At 51.9% G+C, this 17,597-nt stretch overlaps 6 protein-coding genes and 1 non-coding gene across 7 annotated transcripts; 4 read left to right on the forward strand and 3 right to left on the reverse strand.

The window, feature by feature from the left end:
• Window positions 1–1,010: 1,010 nt before the first annotated feature.
• ColSpa_05168 (satratoxin biosynthesis SC1 cluster protein 4) lies at window positions 1,011–2,288 on the forward strand (the record flags this gene model as incomplete). The annotated part of the gene is made up of 4 exons (XM_049271380.1): window positions 1,011–1,193; window positions 1,282–1,401; window positions 1,476–1,852; window positions 1,916–2,288. The coding sequence occupies 4 exons, from the start codon at window positions 1,011–1,013 to the stop codon at window positions 2,286–2,288; spliced, it is 1,053 nt and encodes a 350-aa protein (XP_049127337.1).
• A 210-nt stretch (window positions 2,289–2,498) lies between these two features.
• On the reverse strand, window positions 2,499–3,911 carry ColSpa_05169 (uncharacterized protein; the record flags this gene model as incomplete). The annotated part of the gene is made up of 1 exon (XM_049271381.1): window positions 2,499–3,911. One exon carries the CDS (start codon window positions 3,909–3,911, stop codon window positions 2,499–2,501), a length of 1,413 nt encoding a protein of 470 aa, XP_049127338.1.
• Window positions 3,912–4,462: 551 nt separating this feature from the next.
• On the reverse strand, window positions 4,463–4,545 carry ColSpa_tRNA_138. Its single transcript is given in 2 exon segments — window positions 4,463–4,497; window positions 4,509–4,545. It is a non-coding gene; the product is annotated as a tRNA-Asp (tRNA).
• A 1,270-nt stretch (window positions 4,546–5,815) lies between these two features.
• ColSpa_05170 (putative serine/threonine-protein kinase PkwA) lies at window positions 5,816–6,994 on the forward strand (the record flags this gene model as incomplete). Its single annotated transcript, XM_049271382.1, has 1 exon — window positions 5,816–6,994. One exon carries the CDS (start codon window positions 5,816–5,818, stop codon window positions 6,992–6,994), a length of 1,179 nt encoding a protein of 392 aa, XP_049127339.1.
• A 2,117-nt stretch (window positions 6,995–9,111) lies between these two features.
• On the reverse strand, window positions 9,112–9,429 carry ColSpa_05171 (uncharacterized protein; the record flags this gene model as incomplete). Its single annotated transcript, XM_049271383.1, has 2 exons — window positions 9,112–9,155; window positions 9,183–9,429. The coding sequence occupies 2 exons, from the start codon at window positions 9,427–9,429 to the stop codon at window positions 9,112–9,114; spliced, it is 291 nt and encodes a 96-aa protein (XP_049127340.1).
• Window positions 9,430–11,027: 1,598 nt separating this feature from the next.
• Window positions 11,028–11,471, forward strand: ColSpa_05172 (uncharacterized protein; the record flags this gene model as incomplete). Its single annotated transcript, XM_049271384.1, has 1 exon — window positions 11,028–11,471. The coding sequence occupies one exon, from the start codon at window positions 11,028–11,030 to the stop codon at window positions 11,469–11,471; it is 444 nt and encodes a 147-aa protein (XP_049127341.1).
• A 4,199-nt stretch (window positions 11,472–15,670) lies between these two features.
• ColSpa_05173 (adenylate-forming reductase 03009) lies at window positions 15,671–17,371 on the forward strand (the record flags this gene model as incomplete). Its single annotated transcript, XM_049271385.1, has 1 exon — window positions 15,671–17,371. One exon carries the CDS (start codon window positions 15,671–15,673, stop codon window positions 17,369–17,371), a length of 1,701 nt encoding a protein of 566 aa, XP_049127342.1.
• Window positions 17,372–17,597: the final 226 nt, after the last annotated feature.

Raw genomic sequence — 17,597 nt, forward strand, 5'->3', positions numbered from 1 at the left:
CTAGAGTAACTAGGCATGCAAAGCTTCGGGCGATGGAGAAGAGCGATGGCTTTAATTGGCTCGGAACACCACATAGGCACATGGAAAACGGGGAATATGCGTGACCAAAGTAGATAAAGAGGAAAAAGAAAAGAAGGGTCCACGGCAGGCCGAGAAGTGCGACCCCTGTCAGTGTCTCCCTGTGCTTGTAGCTATTGAGGAATCGCTACATTGGGTTGTCGGCCCATGCCAATAATGCCTTGAGTGAGTCGTATCGTCTATTAATGGGATTCATGAACCTAAGAAGCGCGATCAGTATTCGTGCTCCGGTATAGATCTCGAGTCCCCGTAACACAGCAGCTTCTTCAGGCAAGCCAAGTTGGACATCCTTGTGGCCATCCTAATTCGTCCCATTGATCAGGTTTATTCTTATTTTTCGATGACGTTGCAAACTGGACCAAGCAAGAAGTGTTATCATCTCGCATCGTGTGCAATCTCTGCCAATCTTTCCCCAAGCGACAAGTGCTGCCACACCGTTGAGCTGCTGGCATCCCGCTTTTCCCTTTGACTAAAGCACTGCGTAGCCCAGCCATCACACATCCGATCTTCCTAGTCTGAGACTGGGCATCCATTTCTTGAGTGTTTGTGCGGCGCGAACACCCATACCAGTCCATTTCTGGAAGCTTTGCTAGGCCGGAAGACCCCTGCTCTCCCTGCACTGCGTCTGCAAAGCTGGGCTCGACATGCGGTCCAAGGTGCATGGAAAAAGCAAACAAAACCGCTGACTTGGGCTATTGAGTGACCTGAGGTGGTGTTCCATAGGAAAAAGAAATTATTCTCATTCGACCGGGTTCATGAAAACCCTCGCGAGATTCAAAATGGAGCGCCCTTGCTCCATCTTCCATGTGAGGGTTTGGACATTTTGAAGCTTGTCCCTACACCTCCCGCGAAATCCACCTTGTGGACGACCAGGACTGTCACCCTTCCATCGCAGATAGCGGGACAGTAACATGGCGACACAACCTCCTACGATGTCCACTACCGGGGACAGGGTTGTGATCTTCCCCCTAGAGAGGCAGATTCAGGTCTCGGTGGTGGCGGTCTCCATCGCCTTCATAATCATCCCGACTGTCATGGTTACCATGCGCCTTATTGCAAGGCGCATAGCACACAGAGCCATTGATGGGAGCGACTGGTGCATTGTTACAGCATGCGTGAGTTTCCGTGGTTCTCGCTAGCTAGGATGACACTCGGTTCGCTTGCAACCAGGCACGAAATACTGACCCTACTCCTTCCGTTCAGGTCTTTTCCAACGCTCTCCAAGCCGTCTCAATTGTCAGTGTGATGCAATGCGGTGTTGGCTTTCACAACGCAGAGATTGTCCCCAAGTATGGCTTTGGACCAATCATCAAATTTCTGAAGGTTCGTGATCTTTTTCAGAATTATTCAACCACCAATGTTCCCAAGCATCGCAACTGACCCGTCTCATCATCCAGGTCCTCGTCGTCCAACAGATCCTTTGGGCGATTAGTCTCAGCCTCTGCAAGATTGCTATCCTCCTCCTTTACTCAAAGATATTCACAACACGCATGATGGTTCTGGCAGCAAGAATTCTGGCCGGCTTCACTATGATGTGGACCGTGGTCACCGTTCTGATAGCATTTTTCATCTGCCGCCCTCTATCAGACAATTGGTTGCTTGACCTAAAGAACCGCCACTGCGGAAACCAGCCCGCGGCGGACGGGACGATGGGGGTTCTGAACATGATTACCGACATCGTCGTGCTTGTCATGCCTATTCCCCACCTGTGGAAATTGCGCCTTGAGGTGTATAAGAAAATCGCTCTCATGGTGACGTTTTCGTTAGGAGTCTTGTACGTCGTCCTTGGCGAAACCATCCCTGGTGACTAAAGCTGACCATGACACCTTGATTACAGTACCTGCATCGTCTCAGCTTTACGACTGTATTACCTCGCAAACCTCGAATACTATGACGTGACGTTTAACATTCCCAACGCCCTCATTTTCAGCGCCCTCGAGCCCGGCGTCGGTATCACGCTTGCCTGCATTCCGTTTCTCCGACCTATGCTGGGCCGTTCTAGTTATTCACTGAAGGGCACCGCCAATTACTACAGCTCAAATGGAAAATCCGCAAGACTAGTACGGAGTGGCCGAGAAAGCCACGGGTTTGTTCTCGTTGAGAACTCGTCTCAGTACCAGCTCCAACAATACGACCAAAAAGGCTCAATGCCAAAGATTCCCGGAAAGGTCCTGTATAGCAGGGATGGCAGTGCTCGGGATAGATATTAGAATAGATACACGACGTTACGAGGTTATGTTTCATCCACAACCTATATCTTTCCTAGAGCTGTAATAGGCCAACTATGTAAAACGAATCGACGCGTGGGTGAGTATAGCATAACTCGCGAAGGGTCTTCCTGGGATGCAGAAACCCTTCTGGAGTTGTGAGCAGCTCTTGTTGCGTGAGTCAAACTATGGAACCAAAGAGTGTTGAACCGTTCACTCAATGAGTGTGGGCGGTTCCGTCACGTCCTCTGGCAGTTTACTCCATCGACTAGTGTAGACTCTTCCATCCTTGATCACCGCCAGGACATTCTTTTCCGGTTCGTCCAAGATCGACACGTTTTCCAGCGGGTTTTTGTTCAAGATAATCAAGTCAGCGGCAAACCCTTCTTTCACTTGGCCAAGAAAACCATCCTGTCGAAGCATTCTGGCAGCGTTCACCGTCGCGGATTGCAGCACATGCTTGTTGCTGAGCGCCTGTTGACGAATCCCAAACTCTCTGCTCTGCTCGGCTTGCAGAGGCCCGAGCAAGTCTGAACCATGACAGATTGTGATTCCAGCTTCGGCGGCGATTCGAAGTGACTGAAGCCCTCTTTCCAACACTTCCTGGTTCTTTCGCTGGTTTTCAGGAGGCAAGAACCCGGCGTACTTGTCAGACCCCATCGCGTCGTACGTAACCAGAGTCGGAGTCAACCAAACACCTTTCTCGGCCATGAACTCCGCCGTCTCTTTGTCGATGAAATTGCCATGCTCGATGCCAGTAACACCGTTCTCGACGGCATGACGAATTGCCCGAGGCGTATAGGCGTGGGCAGTGACCCAGGTACCATAGCTTCGTGCGACCTCGCTGATGGCCTTGATTTCATCCGCAGTGAACTGCGTATTCTCGATTCTGTCAGTTGGGGATGCGACACCTCCACCAACCATAATCTTGATGAAGTCCGCCCCCGTCCTGAGTTGCTCTCTGGCAGCCCTGATGCACTCCGGTACACCGTCCACTACGTTGGAAAGCCCAGAATTGCCTCCGCAGCACAATCCTGAATGGTCGTGTGCGCCTCTCCGATCGCCGTGGCCACCTGTCTGTGACAAAGCCTGGTTGGCGATGAATAAGCGCGGCCCCGGAAAAACACCATCTTGTATCGCTTCCTTCAAGGCGAGAGTAGCGCCGCCTGTATCGCGCACCGTAGTGAAACCTTTGCTCAGGATCCGGCCGCATACGAACGACTGTCTCAAGTGGGAAACAGTAGCATCCATGTTAAAGCCGCCGTTGAGACCGGCTTCGCCGGGAACAGAGCTGACGTGGACATGGCAATCGATGAGACCTGGTGAGATGTGTCTGCCATGTAAATCGACGACAATGGCACTGCCTGAAGTGTCTACAGGCTCCTCTCCTACACTCTCAATCAATCCATTCGAGATCTTGACGGACGTCTTCTCAATGATGACGCCCTCGGCGGTGTCCACAACGTTGGCGTTGACAAAGAGATAGGTGTTCTGCTTGGGCAGCTTCCATGGCTTGATAAGCTTCTCCGGGATCGCATCCGCGGGCTCGGCCCATCGCCGCGGAGAACCGCGCTGTGGGAGGTTGGTAACGGTGCCTTCGGGGGCCGGAGCTCTGCGAACTGTCATGGCCTCTAATCAATTGAGTAGCGACTTGAAAGAAATAGAGGAGCTGATGTACAAGTGAATAGGAAGGAAAGTCGTTCGTAGATGTGTGCTTGTTGGGGTTTGTGGGGAGTTGATTTCAATGAGGCCGATAAGCCTGGCTGTTGGGTGTTTGCCGGTGCGGAGTCGGCGACTGATGATGAAATACCCTTGACCTCAGGGATCAGTGCGCGAGTCTACCTTCCTGAAATGGTCGGAGGATCATTCGTCCTCTGTGAGGGCCCATGGAAGGATGTGTTTGCGAATCCGAATCCTTATTGATTCAATCAACGCTTTATCGACTCAACAGTGAGGTTGTCAATCAAATTGCAGCGAGTCTCAAGCTATTGAGCAATTCAAACTGCGATGCGCTACTGTAGCAAGAACCCGACAACGGGACCAACGAAAGGGAAAAGTCCAACTCGCCACGTGTAGTCTGGAAGGCAAATTAAATCGTGGTTAAGGTACTTATAACACTTATCACTATTAAAGGTATCAAAAAGTGCTCGACCGATGAACAAGAACGAAAAAATAATCTCCTCGACGGGGAATTGAACCCCGGTCCCCTGCGAATCGTTCGAATGACAAGCAGATATCCTCACCACTAGACTATCGGGGATAAGTGGGTGTGAACGCCCATTGATAGCTGGTTGGTTGAATGTAGGCACAAGTTTAATGAATATGTACTAATATCCTATGCTAGCACAAGCTTCCTCTTTGCTAAGAGTATCCATCTTAGGTAATAGTGCTTTTTAGTCGAATCCTTTCGGAATGACCAACATACCAAAGCAGATGGGCAAAAGGTAGCAACACACGTGCTAAAGGATTCGGACCTTGCGATGTCCATCTTGTGAAACAGTTGACCAGGGCGAATCAAAAGAACGAGAAACCACGGGACTTGATTTGGTTCCATCTATGAAAGGTCCATTGAACTTTACGACACGATGGCATATCTAGGGCCCAGCAAGCAAACAGCGATAAGACCATGGCACTGTAGCGCTTTCTTCAAGCGACCCGAGACCTGGTTGCAGTCCGCCGCCCACTGAATGGCGCCTTTGTACTGCGGCAGATCAGCGACGTAGAGCAGAATCTGACATCATTTAGCATTCTCAGCATAGCCGCACTTGGAATTTGGCTGCCTAAACCACGCTGTACAATCACAAGCTTTTCAGAACTTGGCTCATCATATATACGACAACTGCAGCAAGCGGCAACTTCTTTCCGGTTAGTCGCTTCACATATCCAATAGCAACGAGAACCTCTCACTCGATGGACGGATCTCATAGCACCAGTCTCGGGCCAGAATGCCAAAAGCTGCAACCGAGCTTGGCACCGGCCGGTGCAGCGGTACGAAGTTTCATTTCCGCCCATCCCGATACCCAAGTCCAGTTATCTCCGTTACTGGAGGAGTTGCTTCGCCTGCCTGACCTCGTGGTCACACTTTTGCGCGATGCGACGAGTTCTGAAGGAGAAGAACAGCTTTTGCTAGAGACTCGACAGGTGCCAAGCTTTTGTGCCGACATTGTCCGGCAGATTGAGGGCGCATTCCCCGAGAGGAGCGGATGGCTTGGACGAGGGGATGATGCGTGGAGGAATGCGGCTGATCGAGCAGCCACGTTGGGCTCATGCCTCGCTACGGGCAGAAGAACAATGAGCCTGGCTGTAGATGCTCTAGATCTGTGAGTTGGCTTCGGCGTCTGCTTTGACATCGTAGACAGGCGAACGAAGACTAATTCGCCATTAGAGCCAAACACCTACGGAGAGCAGAGGAAGCCGGGGAATCCCCTCCATATGCCACCAGCGCCATATTGCAGGAGATCAATGCCATCAAAGAGATCGTCAATCGACAGTATCCACCTGAGCAGGCTGCATCGCTACGCAAAGTGGGGATGTTTCTCGACTTTCTGAAGACCTACATCGACAATCAGTCAACCACGGTCCCGGTGTCGGACATGGCGAGACTGAGCGTCACTGCCAGCAACGCTGCCGCATCAACATATTCCATGTCCGGCTCACCGAGTGTAAATGGCGACATTCACGCGGCTCCGACCCTTCTCGCGGCGGCACCGTCACCCGTCACTTTCCTGCACATCGGAAAGGTCGTCATGAACCTAGAAAAAGAGCCCGTCAACATCAGATTCACCTCGGCCAATGATCCGACTTCTTTCGCTGTGTCCAATTTCTTCAAGGATATCAGTCTCTTTGACGCCTCGACGGGCCAACGGAGAAGGTCGATCAAAGTCAAGGGTGCTCACATGGTATTTTCGCCAATGCAGAACTTAGTAGCTGTTACAACGGAACATTTCGATGACGGAATACACCGCAACCCAAAGCAGATCCTTACGTCGCATGATATGGTGCACTTTGAAAGGCCAGCCTTGTATGTCGTCGATTGGGTAAACGACAACGGTCCAAGCCCGAGGCGGTTCACGTTGCAATGGCACGGCATCCGTCCGTACTCTTTCAGCCCTGACGGCCAGCTCCTGGCGATCAAGGGCGTGCGGAATCGGGTCGAAATTGTCACCAGCGCCAAGGGCCAGGGATACAGCGTCCTTCGCAGCCACACCGACGAGGTGACACATGCGGAGTTCACGGCAGACGCTACCAGACTTGTGACCATGTCAAGAGATGGAACTCTGCGAGTATCAAGTATTGAGTCTGGGCGTAACATTGCCAAAATCGAGATCGAGCACTGGAGGAACCCGCTCCAGCTAGCAGTGGCCCCGACGGGCGTGATTGCCTCCATTTGGGGTAGAACAGTTACGATTTGGGATTACGAGACTGGCGCCATGGATAGCTACAATCTCGAAACCGCCCGAGGTAGTGAGGGCATTCCGCTGGCTATCTCACCCGACTTACGGTGGGTGGCGTATCGATCGGATGATGGAGCGGATGTCACTGAACTGGCAACGGGCAAGGTAGTCTACTCGGCAAGACTAGAGTCTGGTTTCGCGGTTTCAGCAGCGTTCTCGGGTAATGGTAAATACCTTGTTGTCGGCAGGTGTATGAATGGCCATCACGCCCGAGCCGACTCTGGAATCCTCAATGTATGGGAAATTCGCACTTAGATAGAAAGGATTTTGCTTCCTGAACTTGGTTCCAAAGGTACCATCAACATTCTCAGTGGCCTGAAAGTTCGGCTCGTCTAAAGAACCTCTAGCAGAGTTGAACTTGGCTATGTCTCGTTATTGCAACGCTACCGCGCAGCTATTGCCTTGTCTCTTTTCTGCAGACAACAAGAACGGGCCCCTTTTCATCATCCAGAGCAAACAGCCAGATCTGGACCGCTCTCTCAATGCACCTACTTGCAACTCGGGGAACTGATACGGCCTGGGTTGATATTTTGACAAGCAATCGACTCTTTCGCATTCGAAACCCATGACTAATCGAAATGATTCACTTGAAAAGGGGAAATAAATGCGTTGTTAAGCTACTTCCCGGTACACTCACGTCCGTAACGTCTATAAGCGCAGAGGGCAAGTAGGAGGGCTTCATTGGTGAAGGTGTAGTAGATTGAAGTAGAAATCAAAGGTGCACCATGTGATTATGCAGGCAAACTAATTTAATATGCACAGCGGTCATCCTCGTGACGTTTCTCTTTTGATTCGATGTCATCATGAACGTCTCTCGTGAATACGAGTTAGCGGAGTTCCGCTATCCTGTCATATATCAACGGCTCACTCAGCATTGCTCGCTCATCAGATCCTGATGTATGGGACTTACTGAGACAAAAGTTTTCGAGCGGTAGATGCAACTTCCCGCAGAGTAGACGACGCTTTCGTACTCCTACAGAGACGGTCAGGTTTTGCGTGATGGGCTCTATCGAATGTCGGTAGGTGATGTTCGAAAAAGGCGAAGGCTACATCTTGCACATCTATCTGTGTCATTTTGGAATTGAGTGGAGTCTGCGAACCGGTCATAGACACAAATTAATCCCACTGTTAAGCAAGCAGTGCTTGAGTTGAAGAAATTCAAGCTGGTAATTACTGTATTTTCTGGGTTGTCAGGAATACTCTCAGTTAGTTAAGTTTCATCCCTCGAAAGTAGTGTTATAGAGACGCGTACTGTATTACAATAACGGCAACGACTTTTGTTCCATTGAAACACTTAATGAGTTCTTTGATGTACGCCCGCTCAGCCAAGTGTAGTGAATATGGTTCAACTTTTAAATGCAACTACATGATGGAATTTCGAGCATTCATTAACTGATTTATGCGTTGAAAGTCTTCGTAATCGTCTCTAGCAACGGCACGAACAACCAGACTGTCACAAAGCATGCTTCTGGCAATACACCGGGGCAGTTCTTACAGTTGCAGTACGTTTAATCTAAAAGCTTTAGGTAAAGCAAGATGTCGAACTCCTTTCAAAGTCAAGGCCTTACAAGTTCTAGGTCTTTTGATTTGTGAACTGGGAACAGGCTCAAGGCAAAGCCGTGAACGAGAAAACTGGGAAACAATGTTATAGGAAATATACTATGTATTCTCCTACGCCCATTCTCCCATAACACAGTTTGTCAAGGCTTTACACTGTGAATGCTGCAATACATGGCGAAAACTGGCGGTGTGTGGTTGTTCAAAAAAGGGCCCGAAAGGCAATTAATTCCCACTTGGCCATAGGATTATCCCTGCGATATCATGATGTCCAGGGATCTGTTCATCAGCTTAACAAGGCTCCTCCTCTTTTCAACCGCCACCCTTCTCTGACAAGCCAGAAGAAAGCCATAGCCGGAGTTGTCAGTAGGGACAACAGCCCCCAAAGACTGCTTTGAAAGCTTGGGGCGCCCATTCACGTGGGAAGTACCAGTCCCAATCACCGCCCCCTCTTCGCTGCCCAACAGTGGTCAAAATGCCGATTGACGCAGGCCAAAGGACGAGGAAAGAAACCACAAAAATTAAACCGATTCGAATGGCATTGTCGGTAAAAGGCACAGTCTGACTCCTTGAGTGCGTTGTATGTTTTCGATCCAGCAACATCAGCCATCGTAAAAGCGGGCGCGAGGGTTCTCTGACAAAGCCTATTGGCCGAACAGCGCCGTTCTTCATGTCGTGCTCGACCAGTATAAGCTCGACGAACCATGTCACTGCTGTTTGGATGAGCATGGTAACTACCGCATCCCCAGCTAATGTGTTGGGCAGCTGGAACAAACGTATAGGGTGCAGTCCCACGTTTTGGGTTGAGTACATGCCTATTTGGCTCGTGTCAGCGGGTTCAAGCTTTTGATTACGTTCGCTAAGGGCCGGGCATTAGAAAACTTACCGTATGCAAGGGCAAAATTGATTCCACCGGAAAGGATTGCAGCACCGATTCCATCAAGTCCAAAGATGTAAAAGATCTGACGGCCAGTAATTCTATCCGTTGGTTGCTTCTCGCGGCTTCCGTTTGGCATTCCAGATTCGCCATTTTCCAGGTCGCCTCCGTTGTCGCCACTAGGATGTACCGGAGGCGTTGTTCTCTCTTCAAAAGACTTTTCCTCTACTTGCTCAGGTTTCCAGAATAGCATCATGTTTGAGTTTGGACATGGGCCCAAGCCTATTTCAAGGAGGGAAGGTGTTATGGTTCTCGAACCAGAACACGTATTCTGGTAAACTATGCTTTCTGTATTTGTTTTGGAGGCAATCTTATTGTCAGAAAGGATGTGAGGAGAGCAGTCGATCAGGAGCCGACAGGTTTTTCCCTTTAAAAAGGGGTTCTCAATGAGGCGGCTTTTGGGTGCCACTCATTTCCCGGAATGACCGGGGGAGTCGTTGAATATTTGTCGCTTAGACGCTTTGGTCAGTGGGTTGTGAGTTGATCAGGTTCAAGCGAACTGCTTAACTCGCCAAACGCTGTCGCACGGAGGAAACAAGGTCTATGATCGTCGCCACCCGTCCCGTAGCGAGCATAGTCAGCGCACAGACTGGATCGGAAGAGCCGGGGTCAACAAGGACTGGCAGATTCCATCTGGTTTCCCCATTGGGATTTCATGCAAGGCGGCAGTTGGACGTATCAATTTGGGTCACTGGTCCTGCAAGCATTTTCATGCATGATCATTATGTCGAGGCGCTTTCTTTCTTCGGCAACATACAGAGGTCATGGGCAGACGGAATCCAAGCTTGAGTTGAGGTTAAATGTGGCTGTGCAACTTGGACAACATGCATAGCTGTTTCCATTGTCAATTATTCATGCAAACCAGAGGAGGGGAGCAGGGGGAGGTCTATGGCTGCGATAGTCCTCGTTCCAAAGACGTCAAAGAGGTATGTGAGAGCCAATGGTCCGTGATCGACCAGCTAGCGGGACCGGCCTCATGGATAGGTTGCCCATGGAAGTTGGGACGGCCCCGCATAGGTGCGACTGATCGACTCCGGCGCGGATAGGGCCATCCTAGATGCAACAGCTTAGATGGACCTCTTTCATGTCCATCGCCGACTGCCAACAACATCCCATTGACATGGATCTCCCCCGATCACGATTCCGTCAAGTTTTGCCTGTCAGTGGCTCACACAGTGCATGGCAGTGGAACACCGCCCACGGTCCAGAAGCCATGAGGAGCAGCGCTCTTGTGCATCTCATGCTCGAGGGGAAACACTGGGTTTTACCCCTCCCTCAAGAGAAGGAAAGGCCCCCATTGAACATGCTGTTCCATGCATTGAGATCGAATGAAAAGCCAAACAAGACCCAGAACATGATATCAATGACTCGTCATCCCTTGAAACATCGCCTTACCGCGCATACATATAGGTGGCTGGCCATACCCGCTCGCGCCCCTTTCCCCCGCCCCCCAGCTTTCGTTCCACCATTGAAAGGGGACATTCAATAGAGTGCCAGGTGCACAGAAAAAGAGTTCTCCAACAACGCTCTCTTGCACTGCAGGTCGCGGATCAAAATATCCAGCACTTTCGTTCATTCTCGAAACTTCTACACCATGCTAGATGGCTACGAATGCAACCAAGACGAAAAAATGAGAGGCCCGTCTATGGACATTGACGAGAAGAGCACTGCCTTCTCCCAAGCACAGATATCAACGCCTGTGAGCACCAAGCTTCCGCCAAGATCTGCACGCTCAGACTGACCATTTTCGCCGTCTAGATGAGGGCAGCTAGGAGGCATACAATCAACACCACCATGATGACCACCATCATTCCAGAACCCACGCCGCCAGCCGTTGACCCTCAACGCCGATTTTCCTGGCTGCCTCGTTCCGCTACTCCCTCCCTTCGCAGCCCCACATTCCGCCGGCGAGCGGCAAGTCCGTTTGATGACGACGATTATTCATACTCTGAGAGTAATCCGTTCGGAGAGGATTTCAGGGAGCAGAATGAACACGCTGAGAGGGACTGGGACCACGAGCACGATCACGACCATGGAGAAAATCCTTTTGAGGACTGCGAGTACGAGTTGCCGCCAGCGGCAGCGAAGAGAGAGGGAACCTGGACGAAATTCAAAAAGGCGATGAGTCCAAAACGCGCGATCAGCAAGTGGAAATATCGAAAGGTTAAGCACAACGGGTTCCAACCAGACGATCCAGACCACGGAGAGCGTGGTGACCCTCATGGGCAAGTTTCTTGATTCGAATCACATGAAGCCTACGGCACTGTTTTGCTGGTAGCCTCTGCCGTAAAGTCGAGATGAGAGTGAGCTTGGTTACTTGACTCTCCAGTAAAGAACGCGCGATACCAACATTTTTCTCGCAACCAGGAGGTTGTCGAGTTGTTTTGTTTTTGGATTGATTCCCCAGGAAAAGGCGTTTCAATATCTTTTTCGTTTTGAATTGCTAGGCTTGCATGGAAATTGGAAGACCAGGTGTCCGCTATATGCAACCCTCAAATTCATGGAATGTTTTCGATCCGAATAAGTCAGGTCTCGGAATTTAGTACTCTCTTTCATGCACTGGTTGCTTCTTAGCACTAAGGATAAACATTGAGATCCGTGGTTCCGTCGAAATCGGACATTAGCTGTTCTAGTACTGGTCACTGAATAGATGCATCACATTGGAATAGCCGGTGGCTCCAGGATGCTGCCTACGTTTCACACGCCGTCTGAAAGTCTGATCTATCCACCAAGCGGGGATGGATTGAAGCGAACCAGATGGGAATAACTAAAATCAGAATTGGCCCAAACTTTGCAACCCGAGAAACTATGCTGAATTACTGCAAACACCGTATGGATAAGAATAACAAGAGGATGACTTGAAGGACTTGCGGCCTTGGAGCTGTAGAAGGTTAGCCAAATTTCACAGCGTAGGCCTATGATTCAAACTCAACCAACGGAAGCGCGGAGTCTGTTTGCAGTTCAAATTCGCAGAAATAAATTTATCTATTTTCTTGAGCGGGTCTTGACATATCTGTATACCTAGTCGTTGTTTCGGCTCGGGTTGGCAGCTAAAGTGTTTGGATCCGAGCTTTTCCTGTCAGAGTCGATATCCTCAACATCGTCTGATGTATTGACGAACCCAGCCTTGTGCTAACATGGGTACACAAACAGATCAACAGGGGCATTGGCAAAATGGTTCTTTGCAAGCAGGCATGTCGCGTCTCGTTGCATCACTGAATACCCTTGGTATGCGCTCAGCTGATGTGCAGCTCCATGCCCAACGATGCTTGGAATGGCCCCAAAAACGATTATGCAGTACTTAGCACCCATAAGTGACCAGGGAATTCTACTGGTTTTTCTCGGAACACTGCTATTCGTGGCTGCTACAGGGGGTAATGTGACATAAGTCTCGTTGATAAACAAGAATATCCAGTAGTATGCAAGTATGTGTGAGGCACGGGACGTGGCATCATCACACCTCCCAAGTGGTTCTGGGACCGCCAGCCAACCATTGATGTGGAGAGAACTATTCCAAGCCTAACCGGCCGACGAATGCACTGCAGAAAGTTTGGAACCGTATCCATAGTTGCGGTCAGCGCAAGCGCAGTCAAGAAGCGAGGCCAAAGGATCTCAGCGATAAGAGCGATGAGTAAACTTGGATAGGATGCAACCCCCAATAGGCTGGGCCAATGACGAGTTGAAAGCAGGATAGTGGGGGGTTTCTCCCCAAAATAGCACCTTTCTTTGGGGCTGTTTTCTTTTAGGGTAGTTTTCGTTTCCCCCCTTTACCCCATCAATCCAGTCGGACCCGAATACCTACTCGCTGAGCAAAGGCCATCCAGTCCATCCGAACCAGGATCGACAGATCATCCCAAGGGCGGGACGACGCAAGAAAATGCCAGGTACTGTCCAGGACTCGTCCGCCTCAAGAAGTGCTTGAGACCTGCAGCTTGCTGCAGCCCCAGAACCTGGCGATAATCAAGTATGGATCAACAACGATCGCCCGGCGGGCTGCCGCGAGGAACCCTCGGTTGTGGAGCTTGATCCAGCCAAGTGGCCGCAATAATCACGTCCTGGCCCCCCATCAAAACTATCTTCCCAGAGCAGGTTTCATGTCGCACGATAGGTAGTCAATGACGGTACGAGAGGTCGATATTGCCGCAACCATGCTCCATTGGGAAGAATGGAGCACGCTGAGCTCCGTCCCTTGCCTCATCGCCAAGTGACGGGTTTGCAGCTGTCGCGGGCTTCTGAGCAATCCCTTGGCACCCGAAACCCCGGCAGAGGTGACGAGAGAAAGCAAAGGTTCTCTGCGGTGTCTCTGTCGTCCTTACTTCAACTCCTTACGGTACGATCCGTTAGTCGTGGAGACATCTGGCCTGTCAACATGAGAAACATCTCACATCGATTGGCAGTCGACCACCTAACTGCCTACCTAGTCGAATGGTACCGGGCCCAGCACCGGCCCCAGCACCGGCCACTTTCACCCAGAGACAAAGGACTTTAGGGTTTACCGACCGATGTCACGTCACTCGGCCTCCACCTGGCGGAAGCCTCAAGCGCCGCACTGCATGGGCATGGCGAGAAGCCTTTCCGAAAGAGGCCGAGCCTCTCGCTCTTCAGCTGCCCTCTCTACCTCCCTTCCCCGTCATTCTCACTGGCTCTTCCCATCTTGTTCCCTGATCTTGGGTTTCTATCTTTGCTTTTCTCGTCACCCTCGCGCGCTGGCGAGACACGATCCACACTGGGGCCATCAGCTCGAGTCCAAGCGTCGGAGGCACGGCATCGAATCCAGTACGCCTTGCGGCCCCGGGGCTCAAGATCTGGTTCGGTTGGGCTGCTCGGCCGCACTCGATCAGCAATGTGATGTTGAGGATTTCCAAGCATCGCATCTGGCATTTTCGCATTTCTGATCGCGCCAAGGAATGACCCGCGCACCGCCGGAGAGATATGCCACGGCGATATTTGTATTTCCAGCCACAACTTCGAGAAGGGATCTAGCGGGGTCTTCCTCGCGGCGACAAATCGTGGTTCCCGGGGCCAGGGCGGGAAATCAGCACGCAGCTTGGCATTCCTCGACTCGAAGTTGACCAACCAAGCACAGGGCAAAGTCAAGTTTAGCTCCCGCGGTGACATCTTTTTGAGCGAGACATTCGTCCATCTTTTTGACAGGCTGACTCTCGGCCATTGAGCCTCTTTCGACCGCCCATTGCGTATGCGATTCCCGCCCACAAGATAGCGGGAATGTCTCCGGGGCCACAATTGCGATGAAGCTGTCTTACGACTTTAGTTGGCATTCCGTCCGTGTTTTCGTCTCAGCTCGCTCGTCCGTTCTGCTTGTCCAAGACACATAGCTCTTTGCAGTCCTTTTGAGGCTGGCTAGGCGCGAAGCGACGTTTCTGTCTCACGGAGACATAGAGGCAGAGGCCAACAAACCGGTTTGCTCATGCTCTTAGCATCCCATTTCGCTTTCCCATTCTGCTATTGTGGCATTTCCTAGTCGACGCCATCATATCTCAATATCCTTCCGAACATGCCCAGTCTCACCGAGTAAGCCGCCCATTGACATCTGCGCTAGCTCCAAAGCCTGCTTCTTCCAACAGTTAAGCCTCTCAACTCGTAAGCTACGGCTGCATCCACGATGCAGCTTGTTACTAAGATATCCTCCTTGCGCGCCACGTTCTACGGCCAGGGCTGTTGCTGAGGAAGAAAGTCTGGTATACTAGATCTGCCGACCAATCCCGCGCGGGCTTATCTGAACCCGCTCATCAGCACCGCTATTTTGAGACGCGGCCACCGGCTTGGCCGCCTCCACTACGACAGCAACCACAGCCTTCGACGCAACCACGCGGCGTCGATTTCTCCCCTGTCTCGAAGACTGCCCCTACGCCACGTGACTGTATCGGAGACTACCATGATTGTACATGTCACCGTCGATGGTCTTGGTCGGTTTCTTGGAAGGATTAGGTCCAACGTCGGTAGGTTCTATTTTCGCAGCACTGTGGTCGCTACCGCCAGCCATGGCGCACGTGGCCTTCGAGATGCCAGACATGCGAAGGGTGGATGAAGACATTCCCTGAGGATCATGAAGGGAGTATATATCGTACCATCAAGGCCCCCTCAACTCATGATGGTATCTTCTTTAGTCACACAAGGAACTAAAGCACACTGTCTACTGGTCTCCTGTCATCTTTCCTGGCCTCTTTGCTTTTTCGATTTTCTTCATTTTCCTTTTTTCATTTGTCCCCCATCTTCTCGATTAGATTTCCTTTTGCAGGTCTCCCATCGCCTCGTTTTCCTATATCATCGTCGTCCGTATACCTTGGACCGGGTCGCCGCCCTCTTCTGTCCGCTCTCCCTCCATCTCTCTTGTAAGTCGATCTGAGGATGTGGGACGTTATTAAATGGTGACACTGACCCTTGGTCTTAGTTGCTTTTATATGTCACTTATCAAAATGTCTTTTACAACATCGTCCTCTGTTACTCTTCCCGTAGGTGAAGATGTCGAACTGGAACAGACAAGTATGACGAGCAACGAGTGCAGCTCCGAATCCAGCCTGACACCTCCTACGAGAGCCTTACTCTTGAGCCGCAATTCGTCTTCTCGCACTCTTGTGGTACCCGACGAATCTGCCGACCCGAGCCACCAGACCTGCTCGACCACCGCCAGCTCTACCGACGGTGACGACGACGACGAAGATGACGAAGATGCAATCACAGTCCCATCAAAGAAGGGCACCCGAGCTTACCGCTATCTCCGTTGGAACTTTGGCTCCGTCTACAGACGCATCTTCACAGTCGCCTTCCTCGGCAACATCGCGGCCCTCATCTTTGTCGTCATCCGGTCCCTCATCGGGGGCCCTTCCTCCCGCCTCACCCCCGAAACCTGTGCCACCGCCGTCTCGGCCAATATTCTCGCCGCACTCTTCATCCGCAACGAGCACACTGTCAACGCAATGTTCAAGGTCTTCGTTCTCCTTCCGGCCAAGACTCCCCTCGCCGTCCGCCGTGCCTTCGCAAAGATTTACTCGTACGGCGGCATTCATAGCGGCTGCGGCGTCGCCTCCTTCTTCTGGTTCGTGGCCTTCCTCGTGGTCCTCACCGGTGACTTTGAGAACCCCAACGCCATTCGCGCCTACATCCTCCTTGACAGCTATCTCATCTGCACCCTTCTCGCTGCCATCATCGGCTTCGCCCACCCGAGGGCCCGCGTCCTCCTGCACAACTGGTTCGAGGGCACCCACCGCTTCCTGGGCTGGTCCGTTATCCTCCTCTTCTGGGCTCTCGTCATGATGCTTGCCGAGGACAGCAGCAGCACCGCAGGAATCCCTTACGCCGCTTCACTCGTCATGACCCCATCCTTCTGGATGCTTATCGTCATCACCCTCCTGGTCGCCTACCCCTGGACGCGCCTGCGTCTCCGCGATGTCGAAGCCGAAGCCATGTCCAGCCACGTAGTCAAGCTTAACTTCAACTACGCCGATGTCCACTACGGCCAAGCCGTCCGCCTCACCGACGCACCCCTCCGTGAAACCCACGCCTTTGCCGTGATCCCCAACCCCGCGGCCCCCTCGACCGCCGACGACGCCGAGAAGGCCCAGCAAGGACTCTCAAACGCCGGCGAGAAGGGCTTTTCTGTGCTGGTCTCCAACGCCGGCGACTGGACCGACAAGATCATCAAGAACCCGCCCAAGAAGATTTGGACCCGTGGCGTCCCGCAGTATGGCGTGCTGCGCGTGGCCGGCCTCTTCGAACCCTGCATTGTCATCGCCACCGGTTCCGGCATCGGCCCTTGCCTGAGTCTCTTCGTGCAGAGGCCGGACCACCCGGTGCGCATCATCTGGTCGACGCAGCGGCCCGTCGAGACGTACGGCCAGGCCGTCATCGACACCCTCTACAAGGCCGACCCCAACGCCGTGATCATCGACACCAAGAAGACGGGCCGGCCTGACCTGGTCGCCATCACCTACCGCATCTGGGAGACCAGCCGCCGCCAGGCCCTGGGGCTCGCGCAGAATGAGGGCGTCGCCACGACGAAAAGGATGGGTCCTTGCGAGGCGGTCGTCATCATTTCCAACCAAAAAGTGACAAGGAAGGTCGTCTACGGCCTCGAGAGCAGGGGCATTCCTGCCTACGGTGCCATCTTCGACTCGTAGGCCACCTCCCCCTAGCACGGGCCGATGTGTTTTCTTTTTGTTGTCTTGTGGATTTTTGCTTTTTTTGCACCCGACCACCATGTGGTTTCTTTGGTGCATACATTGCACAATTGCATAGCGAGCATTGGCGGCATAGCAGGTGTTTTTAGCGGGTTATAGACTTGGCTTGGCTTCTTTCTTCTTTGCTTCACGTTGCTGCTCTCGCCCGGCGAAAACCACAATAGAC

Source organism: Colletotrichum spaethianum (assembly GCF_022836535.1).
Source record: "Colletotrichum spaethianum MAFF 239500 DNA, contig11, whole genome shotgun sequence".
Classification (NCBI taxonomy): Eukaryota; Fungi; Ascomycota; class Sordariomycetes; order Glomerellales; family Glomerellaceae; genus Colletotrichum; species Colletotrichum spaethianum.